Source organism: Cottoperca gobio, chromosome 12 (assembly GCF_900634415.1).
Source record: "Cottoperca gobio chromosome 12, fCotGob3.1, whole genome shotgun sequence".
Lineage (NCBI taxonomy): Eukaryota > Metazoa > Chordata > Actinopteri > Perciformes > Bovichtidae > Cottoperca > Cottoperca gobio.
Genome location: NC_041366.1, coordinates 1,010,803 through 1,038,334, shown reverse-complemented (window position 1 = coordinate 1,038,334; position 27,532 = coordinate 1,010,803). Strand labels below are relative to the sequence as shown.

At 47.1% G+C, this 27,532-nt stretch overlaps 1 protein-coding gene across 1 annotated transcript in view; it reads right to left on the bottom strand.

Annotated features, from left to right (window-relative positions):
- The window catches only part of dcc (DCC netrin 1 receptor), a 279,414-nt gene that overhangs the window by 32,427 nt on the left and 219,455 nt on the right, over positions 1–27,532 (bottom strand). Inside the window, exons 26-27 of the mRNA XM_029444368.1 lie at positions 14,454–14,603; positions 9,589–9,888 (exon numbers count right to left, since the gene is read on the bottom strand). Of these exons, the coding sequence (XP_029300228.1) occupies positions 9,589–9,888; positions 14,454–14,603 (450 nt within the window). The remainder of the gene's footprint in view (positions 1–9,588; positions 9,889–14,453; positions 14,604–27,532) is intronic.

Sequence of the window (27,532 nt, the reverse complement as noted above, 5' to 3'; positions counted from 1 at the left end):
GGCTGTTTTCCATGTTTTTAGCGAGTGTAAGAGACTCACAAGTTTCTTTTGTCTTTTAACATTGGTTTTTAGTCTCCTTGATGTAGTTTTAATATTGTTTGTTTTATTGATAACGATGAATTACACTTTGCACAGTTTTGTTTTGGGTTGGATAAAGAGAAAAATATTTTTAAAAAAAAATTGTGTATATATATATATATATTATAAGAGAAATTGATATTCTTTGCATTTTATTTGTAAACTGTTTGTGAGTTTACATTTATTTTTGTAAATAAAGTTTTTGGATAAATAAAAATCTCTCTCTCTGTCTCTCTCTGTCACTCTGTCTCTTGCTGTCTCTCTCTCTGACTCTCTGTCTCTCTGAGAACAGAGAGTCACTTTGTCTGAGATTAGAGATTTAGCCAAGCTCTCGAGGAAGCATGGCAACACAATGTCAGCCGGCTTCCCGTGTAGCGTAGAGGAGATAGGTTTAGCTGTGGGGTTAAGGTCAGTCCTGGCAGTATGAAATCACTGGCGTGGATGAACGGCGCTGTTTTCATTTTCCTGGATGAGGTGGAGGAGGTGTACCGCGTCACCAAGACAGGTATCGTGATGAACGATTTGTTTAACCCTGACCGAAACCAAAGTGATTATGTCCAACGTCTCTCCTTTCATAACTGATGAATTCCTCAATAAAGAGCTATCCAGACATGGGAAATTTGTTTCCACGGTGAAAAAGATTCTGTCTGGATGTAAGTCTCAGTTACGGAAGCATGTAGTGTCTCACCGTAGAAAGCTGTATATGATACTTAATAACCGGGATGTGGAGCTCAACCTCTGCTTCCATCTTAAAGTAGATGATTTTGACTACGTGATTTTTGCCACCTCATCGGGTATGACATTTTTTGGTTGCGGGGAGGAGGGACACACCGCAAGAGTTTGTCCGAGACGCGGGGACCCAGCTCTGGTCCTGGAGGGGCGGCGGCTGCTACAGTCGGGGGATCTCCGCCGGAGCAGCCGTCTGCTCAGGCTGTGTCCGACCTGGTGCACGAGGTATGTGGTGTTAATTTAAGTGGTGTGGAGAAAAATAATAGGGAAAAAAATGACCAAGATATTCCAGGTGAAGTAGGAGGAAGTGAGGTCAAAAACAAAAAGGAGGGAGAAGAGGTGCAGGTAAAGGAGACAGGTGGTTTGGGAGGAGAGCAGGTAGAGGAGACAGGTGGTTTGGGAGGAGAGCCGGCAGAGGTGACAGGAAGTGCAGGTAAACATGGCAGAAAAAGTAAGGGTTACATGGAGTGAGCAGGTAGAGGAAGCGGAGATGGAGGAGGAAGAGACAGCAGCAGCACTGGAGACAGCACAGCAAAAGCTTGCTACAAAACGCAGAAAAACTAAGTCAAAGAAAGCATCCAGTGATGCGAAAAACAGTAAAGTTGGGGAAGAGGGACAGACAGTGAGAAGGCATGGACAGACGGATGAGAGTCTTATTGAGGAAGAGTGTGTCGGACAGCAGTGATATACCTGGTTTTAATTTAAGTAACAATCAGAAGGAAAACATTTATACGACTGAAAGTTTGAAAGTTTTCCTCCATCAAACTAAAAACCAACATGGTGTAAAGGTGGAGGATTACTTTCCAGATTTGGTAGTTTAATACCTCAACCACACTCCATATGAGTCAAAGAGAGGAGTCCGACCTCACTGACCAAGAGTATTTTAGATTAAAGAAATTTGTGGTAAAAGTAAAAAAACAAATAAACCTTGATGAGATGTGTTTTAATTAATATATTTGTTTGTTTTTTTGCTTTAAACATAACAACTTTCAGAGGTGTTTTAAATGTGAATGGAGCCAGAGTTGTTTTTAAAAGAGTACAAATATATTAAACTGCTAAAATGAAACATGTTGATGTACTTTATTACAAGAAACGCACAGCGACAGTTTTAATGAGACAGACTGGAGGAGAGAGTGGGAAGGGGAAGTAATTTTAAGCCACAACACTTCTCTCAATGGAGGAGTGGGCTTCCTCTTCTCCAAGTGTTTTACTCCAGTCTCACTGGAGGTCGAGCATTTTATCGAGGGGAGGTTGCTTTTAGTTAAAGCACGGTTTGACCTTTTTACAGCTGTTTTTATAAATGTGTACGCTCCAACAATCAATGAAGAGAGGAAGCTGTTTTACAAAAAATTAATGATGTTTTAAATGGCTGTGCCTCGGAGGATCTTTTATTCATGGGAGGGGATTTTAACTGTACAGAAAATGCATCTTTAGATCGCAACCACGCATCCAGCATGCTCTGAGGCAGCTGGTCCAATCCCATGGTATGGTGGATGTGTGATGGAGGATGCACACAGATGCTAGACAATACACATGGTCCTAGTACATATGAGAGAAAATAGGATAGGTTAGACCGTATTTATTGTTTTAAACATCATTTTATGCATTATCCCGGCTGAATTTACATATCATTCCTTGCTTTTATGTGTGTGTGTTTTATGTGTTAAGCAAAAAAAAAACATATTGGCATTTTAACTCAGTTTTAACTATTGATAAACATTTTAGAGCCTCATCAAGTATAGGCAGGGAAAGACCGTTCCAGACCCAGCATACCCGTTTCCAGAAATCTACCTGAGCCCAGGGCTGGGAGAACTGACCGGCACCCTGCTCAAGGTCACTAACCCAGCAAAACTGTCGCTGCACAGAGCGGACAAAACAACTTTCTATGCGAACTGTGTAAAAAGCATCAACAGAAAAGGCCTATGCAGCTGGTGCAGGTGGAGAAAGCCGACCCGGCCCACAGTGGAGGATTTTATACAAACCTCCCCTCAAAAAGCGGACTGCCGACCTTCAGTGGAGGATTTTACATGGTGCTATTGCCTTAAATGCCTTTATCTCTGTTATTAATCCTGTTGTTCTTAATAATTGTCGGTTTTGTAATCTACGTGAGACTGTCTTCCACGTTTTCACTGAGTGTAAGAGACTCACTGTTTTTTTCTCTCTTTTAACATTGGTTTTTAGTCTCTTTGATGTTATTTTTACTGGGAGTGTTTTTATCATGGGAGCTGCCTACAAAAAAGATAGAAAAGAAATGTGACAGCTCATAAACTTCCTCTCAGGAAAAGCCAACATGGCCATCTACATAAGTAGAAAGAACAGAGTAGAAAACAGAGAAGGGCAGGAGGCCAAAGCAGTGTGGCTGTGCAACATTAAAGCAAGACTCTGGCTCAAGTTCAGGTTTTATAAACATATAGGAGACATAGACACTTTTAAACGTTGTTGTTTTAAAAATATTATCTGTTCATAAGTGACGATGGCTTTGTGGGCCGATGCGAGTCATTTTTAACCATGTTGTGCCTTAGTGATACAAAAATGATTGTTTATGATTTTTGAATTGTGATGATCAAGGGTTAAATGTATATATTTGTATTTTTTGTTTTAAGCACTTATTTTAAAATAATTTGTACAAATTAAAAATATGTAAATAAAGTGAAAAAAGAAAAAATCTCTTTCTGTGTGTGTCTGTGTGTGTGTCTCTGTGTGTGTCTCTGTGTGTGTCTCCGTGTGTGTCTTCGTGTGTGTGTGTGTCTCTCTCTCTCCCTCTCCCTCTCCCTCCCTCTCCCTCTCCCTATCTCTCTCCCTCTCCCTCTCCCTCTCTCTCCCTCTCTCTCTGTCTTTCTGTGTCTCTTCCCCCCCTCTTCATCTCTCTCTCTATCACTCTCACTCTCTCTCTCTCTCTCTCTTTCTCACCACAACAATCCAATGAAGCCATGAAAACATCCTATTCTTTTCAACAAGGGAGTCATGCAGGCCTGGATAAGCACACAAACAAAGGCCAACAATGGACATCAAACACCATCGCTTACAAGTCCGTTTTTTTCCTCCTTGATAGAGAGACAGAGGGAGGAGGGGAGTTGGAGGTAGCTCTGTGTTGGTTAAGGGGGGTGGGGGGTCACAGGGTGAGCGGGGGGTTCGAACCGAGCGTCGCCTCAGGCTTGCTATTTCTGAGCAAAAGGTTTCCAGGAGCTGAAAATCAATGTTAATCTGAGGCCACCTGGGCGTGTAAACAGAAGCATAATGGAACTACATACACACCCACACACACACACAGAGGTGATACACACAACACACACCTCCACATAAACATACTGTCCGGGGATCATATGTACTATAGGCGAGTATTTTGTTTTCTGTTCACACTGCTGCAGGCGATAAGAGTGAGAATGATAGCATGAACCACAGAGCAGGAGGAAAGAGAGATAACTAAAAACAGACAGTAAGAGGAATATAACGGTAAAACACAGACAAAAAGTAAAGAAGACAGAGAGGGGATGAAGGAATATCTTTTGGAAGAATTGTGCTAATCCCTTCCCAGTTTGTATTCTAGAGCCTCACGGTGGAACAACACCTTACTTATACACTTTATGTTGGGATTTATGGAAATACATGTAGTAGATAACAAAAGAAGAGAGAGTGTATAGCTTATTGGAGCGCTGCAGGTTTTTTCAGACAACATTTGAGAGAAGGTTCAGAGTTTTTATAGTCTGTTTCTGTGTCTGCTCTTTACTGTTACCACTTGTTTTGAATGGTTCTTGAGATTGTGTTAAAGTTAAAGGAGCATGGTGGAAGAACAGTGGACATGTGCTGGAAAGTTTTCAAGTGTGAAAATGGAGACTTACTTTGTGCATTGTGCCATCAAATATTAATCTAATCACCAAGTTTTGGTTTGGTCTGACTACTGAAAACCAAACTACCTACTCTCAAAGGATTCAACTCTGACTGTAGCGCTGATATTTTGTGTCTAAGCGCAGTAGCTAGCTAACTGTGCAGGAAGACGGCATCCTCATTCTAAATTATGTTTGCAAAGCTCTGATTGGCTAATTGCTTCTCCAAATTTACATTTAGAGGTTTGCATCATTGTATCATTAACCATAGTTTAGAAAAGTTAGACTTTTTTACATTATGCTGGAGGAGGAAACGTAAATCCAAAGTGGTGGACCGACTGAAACTGGACTCACTAGCCCGCTAGCATGGCTTATAATACACAAAGACAACTGAGGAGCTTCTGATTTTCATGGGGAAAAAGGGATGGTTTGCCAAATACTATGGCTCCTTGTAAGAGAGAGAGAGAGAGAGAGAGAGAGAGAGAGAGAGAGAGAGAGAGAGAGAGAGAGAGAGATTTGAGACAGGGGGAGGTCAGTCCAGATCAGATCCAACCCTCTGGCTAATGCACACACACAGAAACACACACACACACACACACACACACACACACACACACACACAGCAGAGGAGTGAGAACAGGCTGTTAGTATTTCATGGAATGAGCATGAAAGGGAAGATAACATAAACACCTGTCCAGGATGGAGACATGTCTTCCAATGGGAGGGAGGATTCAGTTCAAATATATTTACAGCAAAGACACATGAATTGGATTACCAGGAATGTAATTGTGGCAGTGGGGTGTGGTTAGGGCGCCGGCTGCTGTGGAGAGACAGGAGTGTCCCAGCTGGAGGCCAGACCGAGACCTCCTGCAGGGAATGCTCCGGTCATCGGCTGCCTCGGAGGTTGAGTCGGGAGGCGGGCCAGCCCAGCTCCCGCGGGTCGCCGTGCAGAAGATGACGGCGGAGGACGACTCCGAGGCCTTCCTGGACATCTTCGCGGGCACGGCAGAGGCGTGCAGGTGGCCGCAGGCTGAGTGGGGGATACGTCTGCTCCCACTGCTGTCCGGGGAAGCCCAGCGGGCCGCCCATACCCTGCCTGCGGCCTCCCGATACGAATACCACCAGCTCCGGAGGGCGATCCTGGACCGGTTGGGCAGCACACCAGAGGGACATCGCCGCCGGCTCCGGAGCCTACCCTTCGAGGACGCTGGCCGACCCTTCGCCTTCGCCCAGCAGCTCCTCGACTCGGCTAGGCGCTGGCTCCAGCCGGGAGTCAACACTGTGGAGGACATCGTCGGGCAGGTGGCCCTTGAGCAGTTCATCGCCGGACTCCCCCTCTCCTCGGCGAACTGGGTCCAGTGCCACCGTCCGGCCAGCCTTGAAGCCGCCGTCAGACTCGTGGAGGACCACCTCTCCCTGCCCCGGCGGAGCCTGGGGGCCGAAGCCCGGGCCATCTCTCCTCCACAGCTCCGGCCCGTTCCAGCCCCGAGGAGGTTCCGGCCCGCCGTGGGGGCCGCTGGACCTGGCACTACGCCATCCTCCGGGGGTCCTGCCTACACCCCTGAGACAGCTGGACCCCAGTCGCTCCCTAACCAGTTTCCTTTGTTTTCCCCTCCACAGGACCCAGCCTACGCGTCTGGTCGCCCGGCACCGCAGAGGGCTCCTCAAATGTCAGGGCTGGGGTGCTGGCGGTGCGGCAAGCTCGGCCACACCCGGCGGGACTGTCCAGTCATGGAGGTGGGGCAGCTGGTCCGGATTGTGGCACCGCCAGACTCCTCCCCCGGTCCGGAAGGGATGTACCGTGTACCGGTATGTATACAGGGGGGTATTCACCAAGCTCTGTGGGACTCGGGGTGTACGCAGACCATGGTCCTCCAGCGCTTGGTTCGGCCCGGGGCATTGCTGGAGGCGTCGTGGGTGAAGGTGAGGTGTGTGCATGGGGATATTCACGAGTACCCGGTGGTGACCCTGGTAATTTCATTTAAGGGGAAAAAGCATAGAGTCAAGGCTGGAGTTAGTACTCGCCTCACGCACCCCCTCATACTGGGAACGAATTGGCCGGGGTTTGACAAGATAGCGGGGAAGACTGGGGGGGTGCGTTCACGGGCGATAGGGAAATGTGAGTTGTGTGCGGTGTTCAGTGGGGAGACGGAGGTGGCGAACGCCGGGGAGGGGAGGGCAGGGCCGGAGGAGGCTTGTGACGAGCTTCCACCGTTACGTCCGATGGAGGACTTTCCCCTCGAGCAGTCTCGAGATGAGACCCTCCGTCACGCGTTCGAGAAAGTAGTGTGTGTGGATGGTTCCCCACTACACCCGAACGTCGCACTGACACACCCCCACTTCTCGGTGATTAGGGACAGACTGTACCGTGTGAGCCGTGACACACAGACAGAAGAGTTAAATACCCAGTTGTTGGTTCCGAAAAGCCGCCGGGAAACGGTTTTCCAGGCGGCTCATCATAACCCCATGTCCGGTCATCTCGGGTACGACAAGTCACTCAACCGGATCATGGCCCGATTCTATTGGCCTGGCATTCGCGCGGACGTGAAGCGGTGGTGTGCGTCCTGCCGTGAATGTCAGCTGGTTAACCCGCCGGCCACTCCAAGAGCGCCGTTGCGCCCATTGCCATTAATTGAGGTGCCGTTCGACAGAATTGGTATGGACCTCATCGGGCCATTAGACCGGAGCGCACGGGGATATCGATTTGTGTTGGTCCTAGTGGATTACGCAACGCGATATCCGGAAGCAGTGCCGCTGCGTAACATCTCGGCAAAGAGTGTGGCGCAGGCACTGTTCCAGGTCATCTCCCGAGTTGGGATCCCGAAAGAGATCTTGACTGACCAGGGCACATCCTTTATGTCACGCACTTTACGCGAGCTGTACGGGCTACTCGGCGTCCGCTCCATTAGGACTAGTGTGTACCACCCGCAGACAGACGGGCTGGTGGAGCGGTTTAACAAAACGCTGAAGAATATGGTTCGTAAGTTCGTTCACGAAGATAGTCGCAATTGGGACAAATGGTTAGACCCTCTGTTGTTCGCAGTGCGGGAGGTTCCCCAGGCCTCCACGGGATTTTCTCCCTTTGAGTTGTTGTTAGGCAGGAAGCCACGGGGTGTTTTGGACCTGGTTAAAGAAAACTGGGAGGAGGGTCCTAGCACAAGTAAGAATGAAGTTCAGTACGTCCTGGACCTGAGAGCGAAACTCCATTCACTGGGACAGTTATCACGTGAGAATTTACTCCAGGCCCAGGAACGTCAGCAGCGGCTGTATAACAGAGGGTCGAGACTCAGGCAATTTTCACTGGGAGTAATAGAAGAGTCCAGCAGTGCTTGGTCTTGTCCCGTTGTGCTGGTCCACAAGTCCGACGGGTCAATTCGGTTCTGTGTGGACTATCGCAGGGTTAATGAGGTGTCCAAATTCGATGCGTACCCAATGCCCCGGGTCGACGAACTCCTGGACCGGTTGGGCACGGCTCGCTTTTATACGACACTGGATTTGACCAAGGGTTACTGGCAGATTCCCCTGTCTCCAGAGTCCAGGGAAAAAACGGCATTCTCCACTCCGTATGGCTTATACCAATTTGTGACTCTTCCTTTCGGGTTGTTTGGGGCCCCCGCCACCTTTCAGCGGCTCATGGACCGGGTTCTGCGTCCTCACTCGGCGTATGCTGCTGCCTACTTAGACGACGTGATCATACACAGCGAGACGTGGGAGCAGCATATGCAGCAGGTGGGGGCAGTGCTCGAGTCCCTGAGGAGCGCGGGGCTCACAGCCAACCCGAAGAAGTGTGCGGTTGGGCGGAGGGTAAAGAAAGCCCTCTGTGGGGAGCCACTACTGTTCTCTCCTAACTTTGCTCTCCCTTTTGTTTTGCAGACCGACGCCTCGAACAGCGGAGTGGGAGCCGTTCTGTCCCAGGAGGTGGAGGGGGTCGACCGCCCCGTACTGTACATTAGCCGGAAGCTGGCTCAGCGGGAGGTGAACTACAGTACGGTGGAGAAAGAATGCCTCGCCATACGGTGGGCGGTCGACGCCCTGCGTTATTACCTCCTGGGGCGCTCTTTCACTCTCTGGTCGGACCATGCCCCGCTCCAGTGGCTCCACCGCATGAAGGATGCCAACGCCCGGATCACCCGTTGGTATCTGGCGTTGCAACCGTTCAACTTCAAGGTGATCCACAGGCCGGGTAACCGGATGGTTGTGGCTGATTTCCTCTCCCGCTCGGCGGAGGGGGGGGGGGGGGGGGGGGGGGGGGAGCTAGCTTGCGGCCGGCGGGCTCCCGGCCTGAGTCGGGAGGTGGGGGTGTGTGGCAGTGGGGTGTGGTTAGGGCGCCGGCTGCTGTGGAGAGACAGGAGTGTCCCAGCTGGAGGCCAGACAGCTGAACGGAATCAGTCACATAATAAATGCATGGTGATGGCCTGGTTCTGTTCTCTTGCAGTAGGCTGGGTTCGAGACTCGACGGAGACGCTTATGCAGCCACGACGCAGGACAGTCGAAGAGCAGCAGAGCGACCGACCGACAGGAGAGCGACCTGTGTCAGCTGTGCCTGTGTACCTTTGTGAGAATAAAGCGTGTGTGTGACACTACCCCTCCTCTCCGTCATAATTATCCCTGACTGTGGACAAGAGGGTCCACAGTAATACTTTATGAATCTTTAAACCAAAAGGAGCAAATTCACAAAAAGGATTATGTGGCTTCTGCAGCCTCTAAACCAACAAGACATTAGTGGACAAAATGAGGGACATTATCAGCATCATGCTATGTTGCATCATGTCAAGCTATGTTACATCATGTCGTGTCACATCAAGTTATGTCATGCTATGTCTCATGTAATGTGACGTGATTTCCGTTCACATCACATTATACCATAATATGTCTCGGTAGCTTACGTAACATGTCACAATTTAGAAAAATCAGTTTGTCTCTTGATCGCTGATTTTGAACAATCATATTTACTCACTGGACTGTGGCATCATGGAGGTGTACACCTTGGGGTCAATGGTCCCCATGGGTGGTGGCAGCAACGGGTTGGTAAAGCTTCGTAGCGGGTGGGTGGGCCGCACGCAAGCTGTTGGGATGGTCCGACCGCTCCCGGCCTGCGCCTCCTCGGTGGCAGCAGCAGCAGGGGCCCCTGGGATTGGGCCAACACTAGGAACATGTTCCCCGGGCGGTGCGGAGGAACCAGGGAGGAGCGGAGGGACCGGCTGGGGTGGAGGCTGCTGCTGGAGGAGAGGGTTGGTGGAGGTGTCTGTAGGCATCGCTGAAGGAGGAGGAGATGAAGGGAGTTTGGACAGAGGTGAGGGGGTGAAAATAATTGTTGAGAGGATGAAAGAGAAGAGAGATGTTAGGGATTTGGCTATTAGCACGTAATATATTTTTTAGGACCTAATAATTGAATTAAGGGCTATTCAAGTGTTCGTACTGGGAAGTTGATTTACTCCCAAAAAATGATACGTTGATTTACAGACATCTCTTTCCCAAAGTAAGTCAATGGGAAAAATAATTTTTGGGCCCAATGGCGTCACGTGACACGGAAGTTGTAATTACACGGTTTGGTCACTATGAAATTTTGCTTCAAAGCCTGCCGCACTTCCTGGAGGCTTGTCCTATACCCATAATACCATACTATTTAGTATGCCAGAAAGAAGATTTCGTATGTCCTAATAGATAGTCTGTCAAATGAAGTATGCCAAAAATACCAGGATGTCCTACTGCAGGGGTCGGCAACCTGCGGCTCTTTAACCCCTCTGCAGCAGCTCCCTAAAGCGTTGACAAAAGAAAACATGGAAATAAATAACATTATTTTTATGTATTATTTTGTTGTACAGTGGACAATCTTTCAAACGGAACACCTCTTATCTTGGAGTTCGAGGTGATATTGTGACATTGAAATACATTTAATTTAATATTTACATTTCGTCCACTAAAATATGCGTCACATTCTACTGCGTTTACGGGAGCGGCGCCTTTCCCTGCAGGTAGCTAATCTTGAGTTTCCGACCCCCGGCTAACTCGGTAAACTAACAATGGATACAACTAAAAAAAGAGGACAAAAGAGAGTTTAATTCTGCGTGGACAGATACATTTGCTTTTACTGCCAACAATGCTGGTTTACCTGTCTGCTTGATATGTGGCAAGATATTAGCTAACAACAAAAAATGTAATGTCGAAAGACATTTCAAGAACAGACACCGAGCTGGAAATGCGCGAAAAAAAGCAAATATTCTTTCAAGAAATGGATGAAGTCTTCAAACTCATCTACTGCTGCTAGTTTTGTGGCCGCTCAGGAGATAGTACGGCGTGGAAAGCCGTTCACAGATGGAGAATACATGAAAGAAGCATTCTTAAAAATATCAGATATTTTCAGACTTCATAAACAAAGATGAAATTGTTCAGAACATTTGATATATGTCTCTCTCTGCAAAGGCCGTCAAGGACAGGGCCATTAAAATGGCAACACACATCACCAAACAGCAAATTGAGGACATCAATTCAGCTGACGCATATTCAATCGCCTGTGATGAGTCAAGTGATGTAAATGATGTTGAACAGACAGCGCTGTTATGCAGGTATGTGAACTCTGATAGGGTGCAGGAAGAAATAATTGAGTTGATACCGCTAAAAGAGTTTGGTGTTCTCCTAATAACAATATAATCTCTACAGTTTCCTTTGTATTTCAGTAATTTCATAAATGCAACAAATATAGTATAACTATAAATAGTATATACAATTTAAGCTGTGTTATGAAATATGTGTTGCGGCTCCAGACACATTTAATTTGGTGGAAGAGATGGCAAAATGTCTCTTTTGAAAGTAAAGGTTGCCGACCCCTGTCCTACTGCATCGGTTGCATTTTGGAGTATGTAAGATAGCAGGCTTTTCTGGCTATTCTGACACATATTCTTTTGCGCAGCAGATATCTGATCAAGAGCGTCAAAGTTCAAGGCGCCATGTAAGAACAAAGTAGTATGTCCTTATTGCATGTATACTGCATGCAACAGTATATATAACAGCATACTACTTTGTAAAGGCAGCTGCAGTATGTACTAAAAGCAAAAAGCAGACTCAGTTTTTTTGATGTGTTTTTCTTCCATGCAAGCAAAATAAATGTCATATTTTGTAATTTACATACTGAAACACTTATAGATTTAATCATTTTAATAAAAACTGTATAATTACACGCAGGAAGAAACGCTGAGTTCTGCCAGGTTTGTAGTTTTGTTATTTTACTTTGTTGAAGTTTCTCGCTGTTTTTTCTGTTTTTTTTCTGTTGGCTGAATGTCTTCATAATATTATGTATTGTCATGCATGTGAGATAAAAAGTAAGAAGAAGAGCTTCCTCTTGAAGAAAAGAACCTGCCTCAGATGTTACATTAGAGATGAAACACCTCATGTAGCTACAGTCAGTCCGATCAGAGCGAACATGGGGGAGAGAAGGCAGTAATTACATATAGAGTCACTGTGTGTTCATTAGCCAGTCAAGACAAGAGAAGGAAACAAGCTGAGAGCTGCTCCCCATGGGAGGGGAAAGAGAAAGGGAGACTGAAGGAGTCAAGTGAGCCCAAAGAAAAGGAAAGAGGAACAATAACTCCCACCTAGATTGTTTGGCAGCAAAATGACAAGCTCAAGGAAAGTAGAAGTTTTTTTTCTTATCTTAACTTATCAGGAAAATATGTACATCAAATCATTAATACACCAAGATTATGCAGCTAAAGGTATCATGCCCCCCAAATGAAGACGCATAATACGTTGTTTGTAACTTGCTAACTCCCTTTTCATCAGGACAACATCACTTGTCAGTGCCCTTTACAAAAATAAAATGTATACATCCATATACAAACATCCAAAGGTGTAATGTGTAATGCGAGCCATCTTCTCCAAAGAAATAAGGGTCAGCATTTCATCTCTACTACTGGGTCCATACAACTTAAATTTACACTCATCAGTTATTTAAAAAAGTAAACTACTAACAGCATGTGTCCTCTTTTTTTCATCAGCCTTATTTGTTCTACTTATCTACTCTGTCCTCCCCCACTTCCTACTGCCACCCTAGTATGGAGCTAAGCTAAATCTGGTTCAAAAGTTTTGATCATTTGAAAAAAATAAATTGAAAAAATACAATAATATATTCAAATAAAAACAAGTATATGAAAAGTTTCTTTCAGATTGAATATTACTTTGATTCACTTCTGTAATTCTGTTGAGTAAATTATGACATATATACATATTTATTTTGATATTTGAGTTCTTGTTTTCTTCATTTGCAGAATGTATGTTTTCAGATTCAGATCTTATTTATTGTAGTTTCAAATCTTTAGATCTTTTTTTCAGTTTCAGACTTAAGGCCCTGATCTGGCGTGGGGGGCTTCAGCTGAGAGGGGCGTAGAAATGTGAGTGACAGCGAAACAAAGAAGGCTTGAGGACCTTCCTCAAACATGTTGCCTTCAGGAAACGTAGGTACCTCGAGAAGTATGATTCAACACTTTCTATACACATACTCCTGTGATTGGCAGTAAAAACACTGACGGCAGTGACAAACTTCCGTTAAGCATGCTGTCTTATACCATACTCGGTACCAACAGCAGTATAAGAGCAATAAACTGTGACAGATTGTGCAGTTCAACAGCCTTTCTTTACATGCAACATAGTCTGAAGCTTACAGAGTGGGTATTTCTTTGAGAAATGCTTTCTGGGAATCGTTGTCGTAGACTTTTTGTGTACACAATCTTGTGCATTTCATTTTAAAATTTGTGATGCACAGTGTTTTATTGTTTGTATGACTTTAAAGTTTATTATGTGTACCTAATTAACTGCCTCTGTATCACTTATCATGGTCATTATCTCTTCCTCTCTGTCATTTGCTGCCCAACACCCCCCCTTCAGCTCTCCCACTGTGTCCACTTATTCAGTGACACTGAAGCTTCTCCTCGTCTCTCTGCTGTTGTTAAATCACTGATACAAGGCGACCAGGAATTAGCCAATTACTGAATTACTGCTCCCCAACATGTCGTTTAGCATTCAGCTCTGCTGCAAAATGGACTTAAATACAACCGGTAAGGTCACAGAGGAGAGAGAGCTGGAAAGATGTTGCAGTGTGAGCCCTGTTGTATGTATTAAAGGTTAAGGTTATTATTATTGCATGTAATGTTTTTCCATTATTAAAAGTTGCAGTGGTCATAGCATCAGTAGCTATAATAACTATACATTAATACTAATCATAACCATGGCCATAATAGCATATCAGTGGTAATAGCTACTGTGTTAATGTTGTCACTCTATCTAGTTATAGTATTATTGGCTATGTAATAGATCATTTACTAAGTCCTGCCTCTTAGTTACTGTTGCTACACCTGTCAAGCTTTCCACGAAACATATACAGTTTACACTGACAAGGGGGCAATTTTACCATCACATTTCTTGCTAATTTTCTAAACAATGGGTTGAATTAGTTTCACATATAGACAAAAGCAGGCTCATCCATTCTAGCTCTCAGCTGAAAAGACAATTATTAATATATTAAAAAATACAAACCAAAATAATAATTTAAAATATTCATAAAGTGGGGTGTGTTTTAATTTAGAAACTAATTGTAGTCTATGTTTGTCTATAATATTCAAATTATGTTAGTAATTATGATCTGTAACTGCGGTACCTGTGTGTTTTTATTAGAAGTAGTATTGTCAGTAGAACTTCAGTAATATTAGATGTACCTTGTGTGTATCTCAGTCTCTACAGTAATGTTCTCAGAAGTGGTAGTAGTAGATATTATTATTATTATTATTATTATTAGTAGTAGTAGTAGTAGTAGTAGTAGTAGTGCAGTACCTGGTGTGTATCCTCTGTCCACGGTCAGGCTTGGGAAAGGCATCGGTCTCAGGCTGAACTTGTTGTGAGTGAAGCCACAGGAAGGTGAAGGCAGGATACCAGGATACTGAGTGGAGTCCAGAGCTGGCACCGGGATGGCACTGACCACCGCTGCAACACCGGGACAAAGCAGTCAGTAAACCGTAGACACATTATAGAAAGGGTCAGTAAACCATGCACCAACAATACGCAGGGCTATTTCAGTCAAATGAATACCTGACAAAACAAGGCACATGATACAAAATCCTATAAAAATTCAACAGGAAATTCAATATTGATATGAATCAGTCAAATCAACTTATATCGTCACAGACAGTAAAGCAGTCAGACCAGAAAGAGTTTATATTGTGACCTTGAGAGGAAATTGCAGGCTCACCGAGACTGATTACACTGCCTCAGGTACACATACACACACACACACACACACACACAAACTGTCTCTTCAAGCCTGTTTAGAAGATAAGAGACACCCCTATATATGTATGTGTGTGTGTGTGTGTGTGTGTGTGTGTGTGTGTGTGTGTGTGTGTGTGTGTGTGTGTGTGTGTGTGTGTGTGTGTGTGTGATCTCTCATGCATCCCTTGATTGAGTGTCTCTCTCGCTTGTGCATTCAATGTTGTGTAGGCCTATGTTTTACAATGTTAATGTATGTTAATAAAATGTTTATGAAGGAGTGGAATAAAGATTTGCAAACAGTACAAACTTATATATAGTTTGTTTTTCATATCTGGCTGCACGCTTAATATATTCCAGGCATATTCATGTGTAGCTTGGGATGACAGTAGTTTCCCTGAGGGAGGGGATCCCCGAGGCATGTCACATCGTCACAAAGCTTCTAGTTCTAAATAAAGGCTGAGAGGCAGACCTCTTGAAAGCAGAGAGCAACAGCATTCATCAGCCAGCTGTACATGGTACAACATTCTTTTCTCAGTTTCTGTTACAACACTGTCTGAATGTTTGTACTCTTTATGTAACACATATGTCAATAAAGCTTTTTCAATTAAATTCTTAGCCACTAACAAAAAAGACAGAGGGGGAGGTAGAGTTTTCCTCTGCTTCCTGCTTCCTCTTGTTTTGAACCACAAGCTCTTATTGTACTAAACCCTGATCAATGCAAGTATTGATTGGAAATTATTGACAATTTGGAGGGCTGTGATCAGCAGCTTTAGGCTGTGTGTGTGTGATTTCTGTGTTGTTTACTGAATTTGTGCTTTTATCATTTCAAGAGAAGCAGGGTTTGATTACAGCAGCAAGACGACCATAGATGAACAAGTGTGATCAATACTGTTATTGATTTAGAATATTGATGATTTTGGTGCAGTGAGCTACAGGTTAATGGAAGTGTGTGTGTGTGTGTGTGTGAGAGAGAGAGAGAAAGAGGGGGGGGAGAGAGTGAGAGAGAGAGACAGAAAGGGAGAGAGAGTCAGAGAGCGAGAGAGACAGAGAATTACATGACAAAAACAAAAACTCAGAAAAAGATAGACAGTAAAAAAAAAAAACGAGACCGAGAATGAAGATGGCAACAGACTGAAATAACTGAGAAACTGAAATAAAAGAGAAAAGAATGGAGAATAGCTTGATCAAAAGAGAAAGAAGACATAAATGATTTTAAAACACACAGGTGGCATGAGATAAAGAAGTGAAACAAAGTGATAGAAACAGAGACAGAGAGAGAGAAGAAAAGCAGACAGCAGACACAGAGAGATGAAAACAGAAGGTGAGATAGAGATCAGGAGGTCTGTCGTCTGCAGAGCAGAGATGTGGCAGCAGAGGGAGAAGTGAAGAAGCCTTGAGCTGCTTCAGGAGAAACAGAGCGAGAGAGACAGAAGCAAAGATAGAAACAGTGCAGACCCTGCAGGCTTTTTAAATGAACACACAATCAGCTGATGCCACAGTATCTGCAAGAGTTTGCAGTTTGGTTGAATTCTTGCAATATTACACAAAGAAAAAAGTCATAAGAATGCTCAACCATTTTACTCGTCCTGAGAAGGATTTTTAGTTCTTTAGTGATAACATCATCTATGAAAGTATATCTGAAACTGGGCTATTCTTATGTCAGTCATCAACTAGTTTTAGTCATTTAAAGGTAGTAATGCAGTTTTGTTAACATTTATTTAAATGAAGTGAATATTCTAAAGAAATGAAAGTGAGAGAGCAGCAGGTCGTCTGCATATGGTTAAATTGTCACTTATTGTCAAGATATTGATGCCTTTCTAAGCAATGCTCTCTCTTATAAATTCCTGTCATTTTCTTTCTTGTGATATATGTATATATATATGTCTTTTGCATTTGGTGTCAAAAAATGTCTTGTCAATTAAAACACTCTACCAATTGTAGATATAAAGGGTGATTATGATCAAAAAAGCTAATTACAAAAATAAAAGTCTGAAAGCAACAAAGCCACAAAGCCATAAGTCAGGTGAAAGACTGAATGAAGATGTTTCCCTGACCAGCCCAGTCTGCTAAAAATGACGATGAAAACTGAATTCTCCCTGTTTACGTTTCCCTCATAATGTAACTTTTAATGCAGACTAAATTGTATGGGATCATAATTTGTAGAAAATGGGGTCGTCTTGACTGAAATTTGACAAAAAGATCCTGTTAAATAAAAGTCATGAAGTGTAAAAAAGACACAAAGTGAATTACATAGAAAGAAAGAAAAATATTAGAGGACAGGTCTGTGAGTTGGCAGAGGAAGCCAGAAGGCCTTTCCTGTTTCACTGTGACCTACATATTACACACTCACACATTCATGTAAAAACACAGGAGGGCTTGTCACATGCTAGAAAAAATTATCAGCCACCTGCTGACTCACAGTCTCCAGAAGATAAAACACCCAGCGTTGTAACCTGATTGTTATTGCTCAGTACAGCAGCTTCGGTTTGTTAACTGCAGTAAACAACAACAACACGACAGAAGAAGAATAAAAAAGGGAAAAAAAGGAGGACAAAAATCCTTAAAGTCAGACTGAGAGTAGGGTAATTACAATGTTAAACTTTAAGCTCAGACACACACACACACACATACACACACACACACACACACACACACACACTCCGAAGAGAGAGGAGGCAGCAGTTATGTGCTTCTAATTTGGAAACTGTGGCTGTTTTCAGAAACCTGCAGATATTACAAGTGGATTAGAGACAGCTCCAACCACCATTAATATTCCACGGAAACGTCCATCTCTTCCTCCCCAGCCTCCGGGGTGTCTCCTCCTCGTTAGATGCCTCGGACGAAGAAGGGGGGCAAGCCAGTTGAGATGGGACCCCTAACGGTGGAGTGGTCTTAGCTGGCTGGTCAGGCTGTCGACGGTGAAACTCCCTGATCAACCGGGCATCCAGCACGTGTCGCGCAGGAACCCAACACCTTTCCTCAGGACCATAACCTTCCCAGTCCACCAGGTATTGCAGACCCCTTCCCCAGCGGCGGGAACGAAGGAGGCGGCGAAAGGTGTATACAGGACCGCCATCGATGAAGCGAGGCGGCGGGGGAGGCGGAGCAGCCGGGACCAGTGGGCTCTCCCGCACAGGTTTAACCCTGGAAACGTGGAAGGTCAGATGTATCCGCATGGAATGGGGCAGCTTTAGTTTGATGATAACTTCCTGGATCTCAAACGGGCTGATGAACCGAGGCGCCAATTTTTTAGACTCTACCCGTAACGGGATGTCCCGAGTGGACAGCCACACTTTCTGGCCCACTAGGTATTTGAGGGCGATGGTGCGGCGGCGGTTGGCAGCCATGACGTACCGGTCCGTCGAGTGGAGGAGAGTAACTCTAGCCTGGGTCCAGGTTCGGCGGCAGCGGTTAATGAAAGCCTGGACGGAAGGAAAGGAGACCTGATTCTCCAATGCGGGGAACAGTGGCGGTTGGAACCCGTAGGCACACTGAAATGGGGACAGTCCAGTGGCTGAGCTGATCAGGGTATTGTGGGCATATTCCACCCACAAGAGCTGCTAAGACCAGGCCGAGGGATGTTTGGAAATCATGCACCAAAGTGCTGTCTCCATCTCCTGCTCATTTGATTGTGGGTGGAATCCGGAAGATAGGCTGACGGTGGCCCCCAGGAAGCGAACAAAACTCCCTCCAGAATATGGACGTGAACTGGGGTCCTCGGTCGGAGACCACATCGGTACGGAGTCCATGAAGTTGAAAGACATGCAGCAGAACCAGTTCCGCAGTCTCCTTGGCCAACGGGAGCTTGGGCAGCGGAAGTGGGCCATCTTGCTGAGCCGGTCAACTATAGTCAGGATGGTGGTATGAACGTTGGACATAGGCAGGCCGGTTACAAAGTCTAGAGAGATGTGGGACCGGGGACGATGGGGCACTGCTAGTAGTGGAGGTAACAGAAGGCCGGCAGGAGCTTGGTGAGACAGCTTGTGCTGACTACAAATGGGACACGCATTGACAAACCCACGAGTGTCCTCCTCCAGGGTGGCCCACCAGAATCTCCATAGAAGGACCTCCTTAGTCCGTAGGATCCCAGGGTGGCAGGTGAGCCAGGAACTGTGGGCCCATTGAATGACGTCAGATCTAAGATCCAGGGGAACAAACAGACGGTCAATCGGGCAGGAACTAGGACCGGGCTGATCTTTCAAGGTGGCTTTGACCCTCTCCTCCACCTCCCAAGTGAGAGAGGCAATCAAGCGGGGTACTGGAAGGATGGGATCCGGCTCGGTGACGGAGTCCTCCCCTCCCACAAACAGACGAGACAGGGCATCTGGTTTAATGTTGTGGGAACCAGGCCGGTAGGACAGAGAAAAGTTGAACCTGGTGAAGAATAGGGACCTCCTGGCCTGCCAGGAGTTCAGTCTCTTGGCTGATTGAATGTACGCCAAATTCTTGTGGTCAGTCCAAACCAGAAAAGGCAGCTTGGTCCCCTCGAGCCAGTGACACCATTCCGCCAGCGCCAGCTTAACGGCCAATAACTCTTGGTTCCCAATGTCGTAATTTCTCTCTGCCGGCGAAAATCTTTTAGAGAAGAAGGCACACGGATGAAGCTTCTGGTCGTCGGCCACCCTCTGCGACAAGATGCCCCCTACCCCTACGTCGGAGGTGTCCACCTCCACCACAAACTGTCTCTCCGGGTCCGGAACTCGCAGGATGGCAGCAGAGGTGAAACGGGACCTGAGGTTCTGGAAAGCCCCCTCAGCCAAGGGAGACCACTGAAACAGCACCTTTGAAGAGGTGAGGGCCGTGAGTGGGGCAGCCACCATGCTGTAGCCGCGGATGAACCTTCGGTCAAAGTTTGCGAACCCCAGGAACCGCTGTAACTGCTTACGCGAGTCAGGAACCGGCCAGGAGGTGACCACGGAAACTTTGGCAGGGTCTATCTGCATACTCCCCCGTCCCACGATGTATCCCAGAAACGAGACAGAGGTGGTATGGAACTCACATTTCTCGGTCTTTACAAACAGCGAGTTCTCAAGCAGGCGTTGAAGGATGGCCTGGACATGATGCACATGTTCCCCCTTGGTACGGGAGTAGATCAAGATGTCGTCTAGGTATACGAACACCTGCTTGTTCAACATGTCTCTTAGAACATCATTTACTAATGCCTGGAATACCGCTGGGGCGTTTGTGAGGCCGAACGGCATCACCAGGTATTCATAATATCCAGAGGCGGTGTTAAAAGCCGTCTTCCACTCGTCTCCCTCCCGGATCCGAACTAAGTGGTCGGCATTGCGAAGGTCCAACTTCGTAAAGATGGTAGCCCCCTGCAATAACTCAAAAGCGGAGGAGATGAGGGGAAGAGGATATTTGTTTAGGAGGTCTCCAGCTCAGTCGGCAATAATATTGGTCTGATTTCTCTAGATCAGGAAAAGGCTTTCAAATAGGTTGAGGACAACTTGCTCTGGAAAGTGATGGAGAAGTTTGGGTTCAGCCCTGGATTCATGCGCTCTCCCTTGAACCTCTCAGAAAAATATGCTTCAAGCTACAGGGTCTGTTTTTACCTAGTTTTAGTACCAGCATTGTTTTATCCGCTTATGTGGATGATTTTGTCATTGGAAGCCAGAAAAAAACTGATATTTTAACCAATATTGTAAAAGATTTTAGCACGGCATCAGCAGCGAGGGTGAATTGGAAGAAAGGTGAGGCCCTCGCTGTTGGGGAGTGGCGTAGTGGTCTCCCAGTTCTTCCCCAAAGCCTCACCTGAAAAGAGATGGAATAAAATATCTAGGTGTGTTAATGTTATATAAACCTCCCCTCAAAAAGTGGACTGCCGAACTTCAATGGAGGATAAATGCTTTTATCTCTGTTATTAATCGTGCTGTTTTTACATAAGCAGAAAGAACAGAGAAGGTCAGGAGGCGAAAGCAGGGTGGCTGTGCAACATTAGAGCAAGACTCTGGCCCGAGTTTCTATAAACATATAAGAGATATAGACACTTTGAAGCAACATTGGTGTTTTATAAATATTATCCGTTCCGTCAGTGATGATGAATAACACTTTGCAGAAATGTTTATTGGATAGTTTAATTATTTTCGTTTAACTCTTTGATACACAAGCTATGCAAACCCCTTCTGGGACACGGCACAGGTTGAGGGTGACCCGTGTTGGCCTATGGCAGGGGTCGGGAAACTTTTTGGCTGGGAGAGCCATATATTTAATAAAGTTGAATGCAACTCTATGCGTGCATTTTTTAAGTATAACACGTCTCCGAGTACTAAAAGTGCTATCAGTGTTTCATTGAACAAGTGCTCATTTATTAAATAAACTAAACACTTATGTGCACGTTTCAGTGTTTACTGCACGGGTGTCAAACTCAAAGCAATTGTATCCGGCCTGCAAGAAAATATCATACGTCAATCATAACTGGCCCGCCGGTTTTGCTAATTAAATTAATGCATGGCATAACCACGGGAAAAAACATATTTGAGGAAGTATCTAAATGTTTGAGAAATGAAACTGACGGGACTGACGACAGATGGAGAGTCTGCGATGCGGTGAAAAAGAGCGGATTAGTGGGCAGGATGTGGAAGAAGATGCAGCGGGAGACCTGTGTAGGTGAGCTGACAGTGTATCACTGCATCATACACCAGGAAGCGCTGTGTTGTAAAGCTCTGGAGATGGAACATGTAATAAGCACCGTAACACAGACAGGAAACTTTCTAAGAACTAATTTAAGTCTTTTCTGAACATGGCGGTGTGATGGCTGAGTCAAGGGAAAGTGCTGAATAGATTTTTCGAGTTGTGGAAATTTTCTCTAACTGGACCTCTTAGAAATTTAGTTGAATACCCTTGCCCTAGGACACTCCACTGCCGCAGACAGGTCACATGACATTCCATGCGCCAAAAGGGAAAATCTATGTAATATTCAGTTAATCTTGATGTATTGCTGTGAAATCAGGAAATGTATCACATACGAAACATATTTAATAAGAATTCTATTTCATATAAGATTAATTCAATTTCAGCTACTTCAGCATGTGAAAGCAACCACTCACCATCAGTGCTTAAATATGTTCATAAACCTTTTTCAGGCATCAAACTCACAATACAATAATTAATTATTTTACTAGAGCCAAAGGCTGCAAAAGAAAATAAGTCAATTGGTGGTGGCTACCAATGCTAACAAAGGCAACAGTGAAAAACGTTATCCGCCAGTAAACACAGAAGAAAACAGGAGCAATAACACAGAAGGTGAAGACGAAAACATATGGATGAGAGTCACAGTAAAACGGGAGATAGACGCAGTTGTACCTGCCAAAAAAAGTTAAAACGTTATGCAAGTACCTGGCCAAATGGGAGGAGAACTTCCCTTATTTAATAAAAAGCAGAGTCGGACAAACTCATGCTTTTTGTAAAGTGTGCCATTCAGATTTTAGCATTGCACATGACGGAATAAGCGATGTTCGCCAGCATGGAAAATCGTCCAAGCACGCCCAAGATGCACAAAAGAATTCCTCTGAGCGGTCAGAGTCCATATCCTCAACGGCACCGTCTCCATCAGAAGACTTGACATCCGAGGGCCCCAGCTCAGAGCCAGGTTCAGGGTCAGGACTAGACACAGGAGCAGGGCCAGCAGGGCCTGGAAGTGGATCTACATGGCAAGAAGCCCTGCGCCGACCCCGTCGGCGAGATGGCTGGTCAGGGTGTTGGCGATGGAATTCAGTGATGAGGGCCGGATCCACAATTCTTCCAGCGGGAACCCAAGACCTCTCTTCAGGACCATAACCCTCCCAGTCCACCAGATATTGGATGCCCCTACCCCTTAGTCGAGAGCGGAGCAGTCGCCGGACCGTGTAGACGGGGCCACCGTCGAGGAAGCGCGGAGGAGGAGGCGGTGGTGCTGCTGGGACCAGTGGGCTCTCATGTACAGGTCTGAGCTTGGAGACGTGGACGGTGGGATGTACCTTCATGGTCTTGGGTAGCAGTAGTCGGACTGCCGTAAGGCTGATGACCCTCTGTATGGGAAAGGGTCCAATGAAGCGAGGCGCCAGTTTCCGCGACTCCACCCGCAGTGGTATATCTCGAGCCGACAACCAGATCTTCTGTCCGACATGGTAAACTGGTGCTGGGGTTCTCCTCCGGTTAGCTCCGATAGCATAGCTTGCACTGGACTTCAGGAGTGTGGCGCGAGCCTGGGCCCATGTGCAGCGGCAGCAGCGGGCATAGGCGAGCGCAGAGGGACAGGTAGCATCTCCCTCCTGACTGGTAAACAGAGGTGGTTGATATCCATAAACACATTGAAAGGGGGAGAGTCTGGTGGCAGAACTGGTGAGTGAGTTGTGGGCATATTCTACCCAGAGAAGATGTTGGGCCCAAGCACAGGGGTTGCGTGAGGTCACACACCTCAGTGCCTTCTCCAGTTCCTGGTTCATGCGCTCCGTTTGACCATTCGACTGTGGGTGGAATCCCGATGACAGACTGGCGGTGGCCCCAAGAAGGTTGCAGAATTCCTTCCAGAAGGCCGCAGAGAATTGAGGGCCTCGGTCTGACATAATATCCCTGGGCAGACCATGGACTCGAAACACATGTTGCAAGACCACCCGGGCGGTCTCCTTTGCAGTTGGCAGCTTTGGGAGGGGCACGAAGTGGGTCATTTTACTGAAGCGGTCAACGATGGTGAGGACGACAGTGTTTCCTTCAGATAGCGGAAGGCCCGTAACGAAGTCCAGGGAGATATGGGACCAGGGTCGCATGGGCACTGGCAGAGGCTGGAGTAACCCAGCTGGGGGCTGACTGGGGGTCTTGTGCTGGTTGCAAGTGGGGCAAGCTCTAACAAACTCCTGGATATCTTTTCTCATCAACGGCCACCAGAAACGTTGGGAGAGCAGATGGAGGGTGCGTGTGATTCCGGGGTGACAGACCAGGCGAGAGTCGTGCCCCCACTGAATCACCTGAGACCTCAGATCTGCTGGGACAAAGAGACGGTTAGAGGGGCATGCACTGGGGCCCGGCTCGTTCCGGATGGCTTCTCTGACCTGCTCCTCAATGTCCCAGGTCAAGGCAGCAACAACACAGGGGCTTGGGAGGATGGTTGTCGACTCCTCATTGGATGCCTCATCCTTCTGAAACATCCTGGAGAGTGCGTCGGGCTTGATATTGCGGGAGCCAGGACGGTAGGAGAGCGTGAAGTTAAAACGGGTGAAGAATAATGACCACCGACGCTGGCGGGAGTTCAGCCTCCTGGCTGTCTGGATATACTCCAGGTTTTTATGGTCTGTCCAGACCACAAACGGAACTTTAGACCCCTCCAACCAGTGGCGCCACTCCTCGAGGGCGAGCTTGACGGCCAGTAGCTCGCGGTTGCCGATGTCGTAGTTGCATTCTGCTGGAGTCAGTCTACGGGAGTAAAAGGCACAGGGGTGCATCTTGCCATCCTCTGCTGCTCGTTGGGAAAGCACCGCTTCAACTCCTACATCCGAAGCATCCACCTCCACCACAAACTGCCGTCCAGCGTCAGGCATTTGGAGAATAGGGCCTGAGGTGAAACGAGCTTTGAGGGTCTTGAAAGCTCTGTCAGCGGCTGCTGTCCACTGAAACGGCTGTTTCACGCTGGTCAGCGCAGTGAGTGGTGCTGCCACTGCGCTGTAACCCCGGATGAATCTCCTATAAAAGTTGGCGAACCCCAGTTTTTGAAAAGATCAAAATGTCGTCAAGGTAAACGAAAACAAACTTATTGAGCATGTCTCTAAGGATGTCGTTTACCAGCGCCTGGAACACTCCCGGGGCATTGGTGAGACCGAACGGGATGACGAGATATTCGTAGTGTCCTGTTGGAGTGTTGAACGCAGTCTTCCACTCGTCACCCTCTCTCATCCGCACCAGATGGTAAGCATTCCGCAGGTCTAGCTTGGTGAACACTGTGGCCCCTTGCAGCAGTTCAAAGGCAGAGGAGAGTAGGGGTAGAGGATAACGATTCTTCACTGTAATGTCGTTCAAGCCCCGGTAATCGATGCACGGATGGAGAGAGCCATCCTTCTTTCCGACAAAGAAGAATCCCGCTCCCACGGGGGAAGATGATGGACGGATTATGCCGGTGGCCAGTGAGTCGTTTATGTAGTCCTCCATGGCTTTTCTTTCTGGGGCTGACAGCGAGTAGAGACGGCCCTTCGGGGGTGTGGTGCCAGGCAGAAGGTCGATGGCGCAGTCATATGGTCTGTGTGGTGGCAGAGACGTGGCCTTGGACTTGTTGAACACCTCTCTCAAGTTGTGATAACAGGCAGGAACATTGGATATGTCGGGGGCGGTGCTGGAAGCTCCCCGGTCGATTGGCAAGATGGCTCCCTTTAGGCAGGTCCGATGGCATCCCCTCCCCCACTTGCGTATTGTGCCTGTTTCCCAGTCCAGTTGGGGGTTATGAAGACGGAGCCACGGAAATCCAAGGATGAGTGGTTGGCCGGGTGAGGGTAGGAGATGGAACTGGATGGACTCCTGGTGGTTTCCTGACAGCAGAATTGTCACAGGGGCCGTGATGTGAGTGATGGTGCCGAGATGGTGTCCATCCAGGGCTCGTGCAGGAACGGGTGGAGTGAGTTGTTGACGGCTCACGCCCAGTTGCCGCGCGAGCTCTGTGTCCATTAAGGCAGAGCTGAAGCAGGGGTTTTCGGATGGGGGGAGACTGAAGATGTATTGAGCTCACCCGGATCTCCCCTACACCTGGTGAGCTGCGGCTTTTGACGGGCTTGACAGGCGGGGGGTGGAACGTGGAGGACTCCCCCCGAATGCGGATTGCTGGTTGACTCAGACGCCCTCTCTCTCTTCTGCGGGTCTGGATACGCTGATCAATGCGAACGGCAAGGGCAATGGCATCATCAAGTGTCTTGGGCTGCTCATGAGAGACGAGCTCGTCTTTAATGTAGTCCGCCAGGCTGTGGAGGAAGGCGTGCACCAGTGCCTCGGAGTTCCACGAGCTGCGACTTGCCAGGGTACGAAAGTCTATGGAGAAGTCTGCCACCGTCCGATTGCCCTGGCGGGTGGTCAGCAGTGCCTGTGATGCTTCGGTTGTTGTTGAACCTAAGTCAAAGACCTTTAACATCTCCTCTTCGAAGGCACTGAAGGAGGAACAGGCTGGGGTCTGCCGGTCGAACTCTGCCGCTCCCCACAACCGAGCTCGGCCGGTGAGATGGGTAATGACGTAACCCACCCTGGCTCCCTCCGTCTAGAAGGTCCTGGGCTGTAAAGCGAACTGCACTCGGCAGCTGGTCAGGAAGGCTCGAATCTGCTTCGGGTCACCGTCAAAGCGTTCCGGATGGCCAATCCTCGGTTCTGGAGGCGGTACTGCCGGAACTGCAGCGTTGGACCCTGAAGCAGCTGGAGAAGACACAACAGCGGGATGGAGTAGGGCAGACGGTACTGGAACAGACGAAGCAGGAGTGGCCGCATTGGTGAGTAGCAGCAGGACGTGGGCTAGTGGTTGTTGCTGGTTAAATTGTTGTTGTTGTTGGTGGCCGAGTTGGAGCAGGGAAGCGATATCGCCGGTCATCCGATTGATGTCTCCCTCAGTGCGTTCCAGTTGCTGTAGGAAAGACATCTCAGTCTCTACCTGCATGCTGGTCTGAGCGTGCGCTGGGTCCATGATGGTCAGATCATTCTGTCAGGACAGACAGACGAGGACCCAGGAGCGCAATTTCGAGATCAAGGTTTTATTGAAAACACACACACAACAGGGCCGAATGAGGCACGGCAGTAGTACAGTTCAGGGATATTCTAAACTCGTAGTCGTAAGGCGGAAGGCAAGTCGGGTTTACCGGGGCTGGAGATCAGAGTAGTAGTAACAGATCACAGATCAGAAGTCAGAGTTGAAAGCAGACAGGCAGGCAGGCAGGATTCCGATGCAGGCTTGCAGATGATCTGACAAGTGTGGACTGAAAAACAGGGCTTTCTATACAGGGCATGATGAGTAGTAAATGCAGTGCAGCTGGTAAGTTAACGAGGGTGGAGCAGAGACAGGTGGAGGTAATTGAAAACAATTAGTGGTGTTACCAGGCAGGGAGAGGGCTCATGACAATTAAAATACATACATCTTATAAACATGTATGTACAAGTAATACATACTTTAAATAAACATGTATTTCCTGAATGTATACCGTCCCTTATGTGTTTACATTTACATTATATGGGTAGGGGCTGGGTGGTTGAGAGCTGTTAGGTAAGTCCGCCTGAAAATGTCCCTTATTTTGAAATTCTAATATTGACAGGTATGCCCTTTGGTGATCCTCTAGCACAGGGGTAGCCAACCAGTCAGAGGTTAATGAGTGCAACTTCAAACCCAACCTCTTAGCCATTCCCTCATCCATAAAACTCTCATCTGCTCCGGAATCGATCAGCACGGGATGAATCATGGTCTCTGACGACAAGATGAGCGTGGCAGATGTCAGCGCTCGAGAGGGTCTTCCTCCAGAAACTGCTCGGCTCACCAGTGCCCTCTTTACTACTGGCTTTTATTGCACATCTATTACCAAAATGTCCAAACTCAGCGCAATAGATGCAGCGACCCTCTCTCATCCGGTGCTGTCTCTCCGCTTGAGACAGTCTGGTGCGGCCCAACTGCATCTCCTCGTCTGGTGAGGTTACTGTCGGAATTGGTTGTC